This window comes from Cnephaeus nilssonii, assembly GCF_951640355.1.
Source record: "Cnephaeus nilssonii genome assembly, chromosome: 7".
Taxonomy (NCBI): Eukaryota; Metazoa; Chordata; class Mammalia; order Chiroptera; family Vespertilionidae; genus Cnephaeus; species Cnephaeus nilssonii.
This window is the reverse complement of record NC_137078.1, coordinates 96,306,320-96,318,929: the sequence shown is the minus strand read 5'-3', so window position 1 is coordinate 96,318,929 and position 12,610 is coordinate 96,306,320. Positions and strand designations below refer to the sequence as shown.

The following is a 12,610-nucleotide window of genomic DNA, read 5'->3' as shown; positions in this document are numbered from 1 at the left end:
AATGCAATTTTCTTACAATTGTTTTGTTACTCTTTGAATGAGGAGCCTTCTATTCCTGGGATCTTGTAGTATTTTAAACTAGTGAAATTATCCCGAGTTGATAGGATAGAACTCAGTATATCACTATTTTAGGGTATTCTCCGGAGACTTTTCGTATAAAATGCTCGCTAGCCTAAGTAAGTGTTAGAGCCACCAGCCCAGAGAAAGAGGTTAGTTTATGCCTGATGAGTAGCAAAATGCTAGTTTACTTTCTTTTATTTTTTATCCTTACCCAGGGATATGTTTATTTGAGAGAGAGAGGAAGAGAGAAACATTGGTCAGTTGCCTCATATAGGTGCCCCAATCAGGGATCAAACCCACAACCTAGGTATGTGCCCTGACCGGGAATAGACCACAGCCTTTTTGGTGTACGGGACGACACTCCAAACAACTGACCCCCGCCCCTCCGACCCCCCCACACACACCCCCGGCCAGCGCTAGTTTAATTTCTTTCAATGCTTATGTATCACTTTAAGATAAAGCAAACGAGGGAAGTTTCTGAGGGCTGTGTCTGCTTTCGGTTGGTGGAGAAGTGTCTGAAGTAGAGGCTAACTCTCAGGATAGGCTTCGGTGTCATTGGTAGAGACAGTGGTAAACTAACCCAATCTCGTATTTCTGTAGCAGCATTTGAGTGGGGGCATCAGCAGGCAAATCCAGAATCCACTTGCTGCCTGCTGGATAGGATGGCGCCTCCCTGGATGTGTTTGGTGTAACCCACACCCTCTGCAGTGTTCCTGAAGGGCTCTTGATGGAGGTGCATTACATTGTCTCAGTCAGCTCCGGCTGCTGTAACAAAACACCATAGACAGAGTGGCTTAAACAACAAAATTTATTTTCTTATACTTTTGGAAGTTGGGGAGTCCAAGGTCAAGGTGATGCCCAATTTAGTTACTGGTGAAGGCTCTCTTCTTGGCTTGCAGGTGGCCACCTTCTTGCCGTGTCCTCACATGGCACAGGAAAGAGAGTGAGATCTCTGTCTGGTGTCTCTCATAAGAACACTAATCCTGAAGGATCAGGGCCTCACCCTTGTGACCTCATTTGACCTTAATTACTTTCATACTCCAAACAGTCACATTGGGGTGAGGGCTTCAACATAGGAATTGAAGGGGGACTTAATTCAGTCCATGGCAGGCGTCATTCGTACGTTCTGTTCTTTTAGTCCAGCTTCAGCCCTGGCCATCACTCCAGTATCCAGAATCCTAATGGGGTCTCACTCCCGGGATGACTATATATTCCTGCTTCCTTTGTTGATGCGACTGCTCTTTATGCCACTTTTTAAAATATACATATTTTTATTGACTTCAGAGAGGAAAGAAGAGAGAGATAGAAACATAAGTCATTGATCAACTGCCTCCTGTACACCCCACACTGGGGATCAAGCCCTCAACCCAGGCATTGTGCCCTGACCAGGAATTGAACCATGACTTCCCGGTTCATAGGTCAGTGCTCAACCACTGAGTCACGCTGGCCGGGCTATGCCACTTTTCTGGTGGGACTTTTGGCCTTTGGCTAGAAGGCCCAGAAATCATCCTTCAGGTTCAGCCTGGAAAGGGCAGAGTCTGCTAGAATGGTGACCCCAGGAGGCCGGGAGCTGTGTCTGCCCCATTCTCGGAAGAGCCCTCAGCACCTAGAACAGTGCCTGGCACGTCATGGGCACTCAGGAAATGTTTGTGTGGCTGCAGTTTGACATTATATTAATGTTCACTTTTCCTTTGGAGCGGTATCAAAGGTTGAGATTATAAATTACTGTACATTGTGCATTTAATTCCATCTCTAGTCCTTGTGAAATTCATTTTCGGTAGAATGACATGTGCCAGAAGCTCAGGGAGAAAGCGAGCCGCACCCCCTGAGAACAGCCGTGGCAAACTGGAAACGGGAATCCGAGTGGAGTTGGTAAAATAGATTTCCTGATACTCTTGAAATTCTTGTGAACTGGGGGAAGAGATTGGCATGAATGAAGTTTGACTAACGATGAAAACCATGTGTCTCCACGCATGTGGGGTAAATCGCGCCGGCGAGTGTGGAAGGAGGCAGGTGCCCACGGCCTTGCTCAGTGTGCGAGGAGGAGTCGCCAGGGACTCAGCGGGGTTCCTCTGATGTGTCCTCAGCTGCCAGGCAGGGTCCTCACAGCGACATGAGCATTAGAATCATCACTTTGCAAGAAAGGGGTTTTCAGGAAAAGCACACGAGTGCCAATTATACCTCTGACTTTTATCCTAGAATTGTAATTAAGAACATGTTTACAGACCTAATTATTTACATATTTTCCTTCAGAGTTAACCCCTTAAAAGGATCTTTAATACCTTGCTCTACTGTTCTAACTAAATGTTTCCACATTTTTTTCCAGTTAGACTCACTGTTTCACTTCTGGAAAATATTGTGTAATTACTTCCTGATGCAGCGAAAACCCCACAAAGTCCCAGTGCCATGGTTACTTCAACTTTGTGCTCCCCGATCAAGTTTCATCCCATTTTTTTTCATGTTATTTAATTAATTAGTATTAAAAAGATAGTTACTGACATGCGACTGAAGGTCTGGCCAGCTGCGGAGGCTTCAGTTTAGAATGAATCGAATATTTCTCTGGTATGTTGCAGAATTACCATTGCTTCCCATTTTTCTCAATTTGGGTTTTGAAATAGGATCCCTCTGGCTTAAGCTGATGTCAAGTCAAAGTAAAATTTGTCCTATCTGATTAAATTGATTTTTCCTTATGACTGGTGTCTATCTGGAGCCAGGAACCTCTTTTCTTTTAAAAAAAATAATAAAAGTAGCTATTTTATTTCTAATTCTTCATTGCAGACCAAGTTACGTACAGAAAAATATAAAAAATAAAACAAACATAGCCTATAGACCCACCAATGAGCTAAGTCCTTTCTCTTTTTGATGAAATAAACTCATGCATGGTTAGCAAGTTCAGAGAGCACAGGAAGAAATAAAACCCAGAGTAAATTTGTCCCTCCTTGCCCCCTTTGTAAACGTAATGTTTATGGTATTTGTGTCTTGCCTGTCCTTCTTGAGACATTGCAGAGAGAGAGAGAGCAAGCAGGAAGATTTGTTTGAGCACAGGTCATAGTGTTGATTCTAATAGCACGTAATTATAAATACAAAGCTCATAGTAAAAACAAGACAGGTCCTTGTGAGGAAGGGATAGCGTTCATGGCTTCCTTTTCTAAACCAGGAAATAATCTGTCATAGCCATTGACCCCCTAGGGAATTGGACATGCTTTGACATGCCACTGAATTAAAACTTTCATGGGCGGCTTTTCCCACTGTCCTGACCAAGGTTAAGGACTTGCTAAGTTTTTAATGCGTAAACTCAGGAGCTCTGAGGGGGTGCTCTACCTTTACTACAGGGTAGACTGCAGCCAGCATGCGAAGTGGCGCGTGCGCTGGCAGATGCCATTGACCTTGCGATGTCATTTCATCGTCATTTTCTGAGACGACCGAGCACGTACATTTACTGAATCCTACTGTGCAAGGACGAGTAGGAATTGGCTGTTTCCTCGACACGTTTACAGTCTAGCAGGGGTAACAGACAATATCACCAACTATCTGTAACACATGATTGCTCTTAAAATAGAAGTGTGAGCCATGTGTTCCGGGCCACCGGGAAGTGATTAATTCAGCCTGGAAAGCTGGGGAGGGCTGTGGGCCATCCTGGTCCCGCAGGCTGAGGAGAGAAGGGGGAAGGTCCCGTTGCCCATGTGGCCTGGAGAAGGCGTTCCACCTGCCACCGGGTGCGAGTCCGGCCAGTGTTGGCGATGCCACCGGGGCCGCTGAGAAAGCCCCGAGGTGGCCGTGGGCTGGGGGTTGTCCGGGTGCCCGAGCTCCCAGCCTGCCTTTCTCTGAAGAAACTCTGACACTCTCCCAAGTCAGCGTTCCTCTTTCTCTCCGCACAGGAGCGTTCAAGTAAAACTTTCAACCGAAGTCTAAAAACCTGCTTTGTGTGGGGTCAGTACCTACAGCACCTGAGACAGTTCCGGAACCGGTGGCTCCCGGTGCTCGTGTCTGAGGGATGACCCGGTTCCCAGCTCGGTTTCTGCCACTTGCTTTTATTCCCCGTCCCTCGGGGTCCCCAGCAGATCAGAGACTAGCAGGCTGCACCCAGGCCCACCCGAGACCGGTGGCTGTCGTTCTGTATCAGCCTCGAGGTGTCCCAGCGCCACGCCTCCGTGGGCCGGAGCAGCCTGCGTGACGAAGCGCGGTTACACGGGGACAGCACAGGAAGCCAGTGTCTGACTCAGCAGCCCCTGAGCCCCTCCAGTGGAGCCTGTGGAGCAGGCCCCCGCGGGGGGTGGCCAGGAAGGGCGGGTGCTGGCAGCGGAGCCTGCCCGGAGCTCTACTGGGCCCGGCTTCTCTTACACCCCGACTTTAGGCTCCTTTCTGGCAGTGACGAGTTTGGGGTCGGTCTCCATTACCAGAGAGAAGCCCTCATCTTGAGCTCAGTTTCAATTATTCTTCCATGTGGTTTCCAGATTTTGTAATTTAAAAAATAGTGTGTGTGCATGCATGTATGTGTGTGCATTTGCATGCGCACGCAAGCGTGGGGGGCGGGGCGCTGCCGAGGAAGCAGCAGGAGGAAAATGGAGACTGGTTTGCCAGGTCCATCTCTGGCTTCCTGTGCTAACCGTGGTGGGGATCCTATACCGACCGGGTGGGGATCCTGTGCCAACCGGGTGGGGATCCTGTACCGACCGGGTGGGGATCCTGTGCCGACTGGGTGGGGATCCTGTGCCGACTGTGGTGGGGATCCTGTGCCGACCGGGTGGGGATCCTGTGCCGACCGTGGTGGGGATCCTGTGCCGACCGGGTGGGGATCCTGTGCCGACCGGGTGGGGATCCTGTGCTGATCGGGGTGGGGATCCTGTGCCGACCGGGTGGGGATCCTGTGCTGATCGGGGTGGGGATCCTGTGCTGACCGTGGTGGGGATCCTGTGCTGACTGGGGTGGGGATCCTGTGCCGACCAGGTGGGGATCCTGTGCCGACCAGGTGGGGATCCTGTGCCGACCGTGGTGGGGATCCTGTGCCGACCGGGTGGGGATCCTGTACCGACTGGGTGGGGATCCTGTACCGACTGGGTGGGGATCCTGTGCTGACCGAGGTGGGGATCCTGTGCTGATCGGGGTGGGGATCCTGTGCTCCAGCTGCCTGCTGTGGCTCACTGCCTCCCTTCCTGTGAATGGGCCCCTGGACTCGCAGAGTCGAGCTCTGTGCCCTTTACTGCTCCCGTCCCCTCCCCGTTCTGTATGGCCTTGAATTCTTTTGACTTCGCTAAGTTTGTGCTGGAAGCTGGCAGGTAGTATCATCTCTGTCAGATGAAGAAACCGAATCGCAGAGAAGGCAGCTGGCCTGGCGTATCCGCAGCCCGCGGGGTGTCCCTCCGCTGCCTTGAGTGTGCACCATGGGAGGTGCCACCCAGCATGGCCTCCCAGCTCAGGCCGCCCTGCCCGCTGGGGTTCTGGCCTGACCCAGGACTTGTGCCATCTGTGGCATCTTGGAAAGGAGTCTGTTTTAAAGCCTATGAAAGTTCCAGTGGGAAGTGCGCTAATAATGCCAGCCACTCGGCAGGTGTGAGAGCAGCGACCCGCGTGGACGGGAGGCCGGCCCTTCTCAGGGCTGTGCTGTGCACCAAGGTCAGCCGCAGGGGCTGCCAGCTGGGGTGAGCGTGGGGGCAGGGGTGAGGGCACAGAGGGGCCCAGAACAGAAATCATCTCGGTTGGGTTTTTAGTGCACATTCCTGCTCTCACCCCAACTGCACTGGCCAACTTTGGGGGTCTCCTTCGAGAGCCCAGTACAGCCTCAGCAGCCACCTGCCGGCTCACCGGCACTCGGAAGTCATGGCTGTGTTCCTTCTGTACCTGGTTGCCCAGCAAGGCCTGGCTGCCCTGTGGTGCTTCCCGCAGTTGGGAAGCAGTGTTTACCGCTCTGTCTGTCTGTCTGTCTGTCCCTTTCCTTCCCCCTGGACCAGCTATGTAGATCCCATGTAGTTCCATCAAGTGGTCAAGCTGTGTCCCAAGACTGGCAGGGCCCAGGAGGTGGGGATTGTGTGCTGAGCGGCCTGGACCCCAAAGCTGCTGGGTAGTTTTCATTTGAGCATTGAGACTTCACAAGTCTGCATTCTTGGCATTGGCACCAGTTAGAACAGAACAATAAACTCGTTTGTCACGTGAGGCCGTGATTAAATGGCGACTGGAAGCAGGACATCCTTGCTGAGCGAGTACTCAGTGGTGGGGACAGAGAGGGGATGTGGACCCACTGCTCCATCAGCATAGTCAGCGCTGAGTCCTGTCCAGGAAACAGACAGGACACGTGAGTGTCTGGCAGTGCTTTAGAAGGTGAGCAGTTAGGTGTTCAAAAGTGGGGTGGGGTTGGAGTGCTCCATGGGGAAACTCCGAGAGGCTGCGCGCAAGGTTGGGACTTGTGAGACCTCAGGATGGAGGATGGAGGTGGCTAAGAGGAGGATGGAGGTGGGCTGAGGGGAGGATGAAGGTGGGCTGAGGGGGGAGGATGGAGGTGGCTGAGGGGAGGATGGAGGTGGGCTGAGAGGGGAGGATGGAGGTGGCTGAGAGGGGAGGATGGAGGTGGCTGAGAGGGGAGGATGGAGGTGGGCTGAGGGGAGGATGGAGGTGGGCTGAGAGGGAGGATGGAGGTGGCTGAGAGGGGAGGATGGAGGTGGCTGAGAGGGAGGATGGAGGTGGCTGAGAGGAGGATGGCGGTGGCTGAGAGGGGAGGATGGAGGTGGCTGAGAGGGGAGGATGGAGGTGGCTGAGAGGGAGGATGGAGGTGGCTGAGAGGGGAGGATGGAGGTGGCTGAGAGGGGAGGATGGAGGTGGCTGAGAGGGGAAGATGGAGGTGGCTGAGAGGGGAGGATGGAGGTGGCTAAGAGGGGAGGATGGAGGTGGGCTGAGAGGGGAGGATGGAGATGGCTGAGAGGGAGGATGGAGATGGCTGAGAGGGGAGGATGGAGGTGGGCTGAGAGGGGAGGATGGAGATGGCTGAGAGGGGAGGATGGAGGTGGCTGAGAGGGGAGGATGGAGGTGGCTGAGAGGGGAGGATGGAGGTGGCTGAGAGGGGAAGATGGAGGTGGCTGAGAGGGGAGGATGGAGGTGGCTGAGAGGGAGGATGGAGGTGGGCTGAGGGGAGGATGGAGGTGGGCTGAGAGGGGAGGATGGAGGTGGCTGAGAGGGGAGGATGGAGGTGGCTGAGAGGGGAGGATGGAGGTGGCTGAGAGGGGAGGATGGAGGTGGCTGAGAGGGGAGGATGGAGGTGGCTGAGAGGGGAGGATGGAGGTGGGCTGAGAGGGGAGGATGGAGGTGGCTGAGAGGGGAGGATGGAGGTGGCTGAGAGGGGAGGATGGAGGTGGCTGAGAGGGGAGGATGGAGGTGGCTGAGAGGGGAGGATGGAGGTGGGCTGAGAGGGGAGGATGGAGATGGCTGAGAGGGAGGATGGAGATGGCTGAGAGGGGAGGATGGAGGTGGGCTGAGAGGGGAGGATGGAGATGGCTGAGAGGGGAGGATGGAGGTGGCTGAGAGGGGAGGATGGAGGTGGCTGAGAGGGGAGGATGGAGGTGGCTGAGAGGGGAAGATGGAGGTGGCTGAGAGGGGAGGATGGAGGTGGCTGAGAGGGAGGATGGAGGTGGGCTGAGGGGAGGATGGAGGTGGGCTGAGAGGGGAGGATGGAGGTGGCTGAGAGGGGAGGATGGAGGTGGCTGAGAGGGGAGGATGGAGGTGGGCTGAGGGGGGAGGATGGAGGTGGCTGAGAGGGGAGGATGGAGGTGGCTGAGAGGGGAGGATGGAGGTGGCTGAGAGGGGAGGATGGAGGTGGGCTGAGAGGGGAGGATGGAGGTGGCTGAGAGGGGAGGATGGAGGTGGCTGAGAGGGGAGGATGGAGGTGGCTGAGAGGGGAGGATGGAGGTGGCTGAGAGGGGAGGATGGAGGTGGGCTGAGAGGGGAGGATGGAGGTGGGCTGAGAGGGGAGGATGGAGGTGGCTGAGAGGGGAGGATGGAGGTGGCTGAGAGGGGAGGATGGAGGTGGCTGAGAGGGGAGGATGGAGGTGGCTGAGAGGGGAAGATGGAGGTGGCTGAGAGGGGAGGATGGAGGTGGGCTGAGAGGGAGGATGGAGGTGGGCTGAGAGGGGAGGATGGAGGTGGCTGAGAGGGGAGGATGGAGGTGGCTGAGAGGGGAGGATGGAGGTGGGCTGAGAGGGGAGGATGGAGGTGGGCTGAGAGGGAGGATGGAGGTGGGCTGAGAGGGGAGGATGGAGGTGGGCTGAGAGGGGAGGATGGAGGTGGGCTGAGAGGGGAGGATGGAGGTGGGCTGAGAGGGGAGGATGGAGGTGGGCTGAGAGGGGAGGATGGAGGTGGCTGAGAGGGGAGGATGGAGGTGGGCTGAGAGGGGAGGATGGAGGTGGGCTGAGAGGGGAGGATGGAGGTGGCTGAGAGGGGAGGATGGAGGTGGCTGAGAGGGGAGGATGGAGGTGGGCTGAGAGGGGAGGATGGAGGTGGGCTGAGAGGGGAGGATCGAGGTGGCTGAGAGGGGAGGATGGAGGTGGCTGAGAGGGGAGGATGGAGGTGGCTGAGAGGGGAGGATGGAGGTGGCTGAGAGGGGAGGATGGAGGTGGCTGAGAGGGGAGGATGGAGGTGGCTGAGAGGGGAGGATGGAGGTGGGCTGAGAGGGAGGATGGAGGTGGCTGAGAGGGGAGGATGGAGGTGGGCTGAGAGGGGAGGATGGAGGTGGGCTGAGAGGGGAGGATGGAGGTGGCTGAGAGGGGAGGATGGAGGTGGGCTGAGAGGGGAGGATGGAGGTGGGCTGAGAGGGGAGGATGGAGGTGGCTGAGAGGGGAGGATGGAGGTGGGCTGAGAGGGAGGATGGAGGTGGGCTGAGAGGGAGGATGGAGGTGGCTGAGAGGGGAGGATGGAGGTGGGCTGAGAGGGGAGGATGGAGGTGGGCTGAGAGGGGAGGATGGAGATGGCTGAGAGGGGAGGATGGCCGTGGGCTGAGGACTGTGTGTTCTGAATGCAGGGTGAGGCTGGGAGCTTCAACCCCGCCCCCTCCCCGGGGGCAGTTGCCTGGCACAGGCTGGGACTGAGAGAAAAGCCTCCTGTCACCAGCAGGCAGGCCTCCTTCCCTGATGTGGAGACAAAGCCGTCCTGGGACCCTGGTCCTCCAGCAGCTCCAGGGGGAGCCTGGGCTCTGAGCAACAGTTTGCAAATTCCTCTCAGGACATCAAGGCCCAGGGGGCACAGCCTGACAGCCAGCCTGCGGTCAGCTCTAAGCCTTCCTGCGGCCGCCCGCCGCTCTCCTTCGCCAGCCCGGTGGCCGCCCGTGGTGGAGGCGTCACAAGATGCGGGAGGCAGCCAGGCCCCGAGCTGCCACGGCGCTCACCCGGGTCACGGCTCTCCATGCGGAGCGGAGCCGAGGCTTACCGTGCATACCTCCCCCTTAATCCGGGAGGGAGAGGAGGGAGGTTTTTCTGAGCTGCCCGAAAGCCCTAAGAGCAATGGCTGAAAGCTAGGAAAATCGGGATTGCAGCTTGACTAGCAAAAGCACCTTCTACCTTGTGGAGTTTCTGGAAATGGAGTGGAGGTCCCACCGGTGCCAGCACTGGAGGTGCTGAGCAGAGGCTGCGCGGCCTCCTCTCAGAACTGAGACCGGAAGGAAGTAGATGTCGGAGTGCGAACGCGGGGCCTCGGGCCCCTTTGGTGACCTGTTTGGTTCCACTTCCTCCGCCCATCTCCATCCCGGCCTGTCTGCCGGCTGGTGGCGGCCTCCCCTGCGCTGAGAACTTCCTTAGCTGCTCCAGTCCACACCTGCACACTGTTTCCTTCCTGCTTTGTCCAGCAAAGCATTGCTCCCGTGTCTCCACGCCTGAAGCTGCCTAAAGGTCTCCCTGGACACGCCCACAGTCACTCTCGGGGTGAAGTGGTCTCTCGTTGGCTGTCACCATGTGCTGACGCTGGTCGAGCCCCCTGAGGAAGGGGCCGCGATGCCAGCCTCACGTTTGTTCCTGATTCATAAACGAGGAAACAGGCTCAAAGGGATTGAGCCACCTGCGGGGAGGGGGGAGGGGAGGAAGGGAGCCTGAACTGGGGTCAGGCCTTAGGACACCAGGGCACCCCCCCTCCCCACCCCCGCTGGCTCAGCGACAGGGAGAGAGCTCCGGGCGCCTTGCTCACGTCCCCTCTGCTTGGCAGCTTCATCGCCGTGGAGAACATCGACAGCTACTGCGTGCTCATCTCCTCCAAGGCCGTCTACTTCCTGAAAAGCGGGGACTACGTAGACCGGGAGGCCATTTTCCTGGAAGTCAAGTACGACGATCTCTACCACTGCCTCGTCTCCAAAGACCACGGGAAGGTGTACGTGCAGGTGACCAAGAAGGCGGTGAACACGAGCAGCGGAGTGTCCATCCCCGGCCCTTCCCAGCAGAAGCCCATGGTGAGTGCACACGGCCACCCCTCCACCCTCCTGAACCACGTGGTCAGAGCGGGAGAGACAGCGAGGCCAAGGGCACCCCGCCTGCTCCCTCTCCTCCTGCGAGCTCTCTGCAGGGCCAGGCTGGGCTGTTACCCAGGGGTGCTGCCTCCCAGTCCCGCACGGAGGAGCTCGCTGCGTGCTCGAGAGGGTGGTGCTGCCTCCCGGCTCCGCCTCCGGGCGCCCGGCACGTGCCAGCACCTGTGCCGCAGGGCTGTGGATGCTAGCAGTGGGGACCCGCTGGCATGATGCGGGGCTTTTCCCACCTGTGACTGGGCGCCCTGGATCCAGGACGGTGTCAGCACACCGGCTTCTCTCGTTTCTCCTGTGTAACAATCAGAAACTAACTTTTTCTGTGCAAAGAAGCAATATCTAGCAGAGGCCTCTACCCAGGGTAAATGCTCCATAAGTCATATTTATACTTTTAAGTATGAAAGGCTAGACGGTATTGCTAAGGCAGGACTTTTAAAAAAGAACGTTGCTATTAATAACCATCACCGTAAGGAGTTGGGGTTCAAAACCAGGTGCTGTGTGACCCCAGACCACGTGGCCATCTCGCTGGGAGGGACAGCTGGCTGGGCGGGAGCACGTGGGAGGAAGCACCGTCCTGGCCGTATTCCGACTCGGTGTCTCCATGAAACCCAGGGCTAGTCCTGCTCCTTCCTCACCCGGAATGCTGGCATTCTCCAGCCGCCTGTGGGAAGGATGCGTCATTAAAATGCTCCTGCTTATCTCTGGGTCTTTCTACAGATCAGAAATAGCAACCAGCCCTGTGGGGCCTCTTTCCCTTGACCTTCTCCTGCCCAGGAATGCACTTGGGTTTGGTTTGGCTTGTGCAGGCTCCCCTGGGGTCATGGGCTTAAGTCAGGGCTGGTAGATTAACAGAGTTAACACCCAAAAGCATGAGTTATTTCCACAAGCTCCTCTCCATGATGGGGAGCCTGGCCGGCTGCATTGCTGCCCCTTTCAAGGCAAATGAGCCGCTCCGTGTTGTGGATAAGAAAGGCCTGGAGGCCTTGTGGGCCGGATGTGGATTTGAATCCCAAAGGTGCAGTCCCTTATTCGCACTCTTAGCCTGCGGGAGCTGAAACTGGTCCCCAGGTACAGGCAGTCCCCAACCTCAGGTGACCTGCGGTTGGCTGCACAGTCACCCGGGGAACTTGTTAAAGACACAGATTCCGTGCCCCCCCGCCCCCACCACCTGAAATCAGCATTAACTGGGAGTAGGCCCTGGAGGCCGTCTCTTAAAAGTGCACGTCCTGGTGTCTACAGCTGGCCCTGTGGCCGTCCCCCCCTCGGGCGGGGCAGGTGCTCACTCCGTTCTGTCCTGCAGGTCCACGTGAAATCGGAGGTCCTCGCTGTCAAGTTATCGCAGGAGATAAACTACGCGAAGAGCCTGTACTATGAACAGCAGCTGATGCTGAGGCTCAGTGAGAATCAGGAGCAGCTGGAGCTGGACTCCTGAGGCGGCGCCTGCGCGGGGCTCGGACCCACCTGTCAATCAGGAGCCTGAGGTAGAGGCCAAGCCTCAGCACGGTTTGGGGGACGATCTCAAGGAACAAGAGGAAGCAAATGCTGACGGGGATACTAATGGAAACCAACCGCGTTGATCTGTGGGCCAGGGGTTACTTTAGATTATGGGGAAGTAATTTTTTAAAGGTATTGGTTGAATAACGGTAAAAAGTGTCTGAGATGAACCTAATTTTTGGACTGCCCTGTATTTTGTTACCATGTATATATGTACAACTGTGTGTTTGTAAATATGTAGGCGTATTTCCCAACAGGGCCTGTGATGTGTGTAAAGGCTTATTGGCTGTAAAGTAATATAAAGTTATATTGGATCTTCTGTTGCACTAACTCCACACGTCTGGTTGGGGACCTCTCTGAAAGGCACTCGAAAGCCGGAGCGTGTCAGGTCTCAGGGCCGGAAACCAGCGGTTCCCAGCGCTGGGGCCTGGGGGGCGGGCGGGCGGTGCTGGGAGAGCCCCCCTCGGGCCTGCGGATCTCGGGCCGGAAGCGGAGCCGGCCCTCGCAGAGGCGGGGAGTGGCCCAGGAACCCATCGTTTATGTCTTTCTCGCCCCCATTTTAAAGGCAGTTGT

General features: G+C 56.4%; 1 protein-coding gene across 5 annotated transcripts in view; it reads left to right on the top strand.

Annotated features, from left to right (window-relative positions):
* The window catches only part of VPS13D (vacuolar protein sorting 13 homolog D), a 224,219-nt gene extending 211,863 nt beyond the window's left edge, over positions 1-12,356 (top strand). For all 5 annotated transcript variants that reach the window (XM_079777542.1, XM_079777539.1, XM_079777543.1 and 2 more), the window contains 2 exons: positions 10,234-10,474; positions 11,844-12,356. In XM_079777542.1, the coding sequence (XP_079633668.1) occupies positions 10,234-10,474; positions 11,844-11,975 (373 nt within the window). In that variant the 3' untranslated portion in view covers positions 11,976-12,356. The remainder of the gene's footprint in view (positions 1-10,233; positions 10,475-11,843) is intronic.
* Positions 12,357-12,610: the final 254 nt, after the last annotated feature.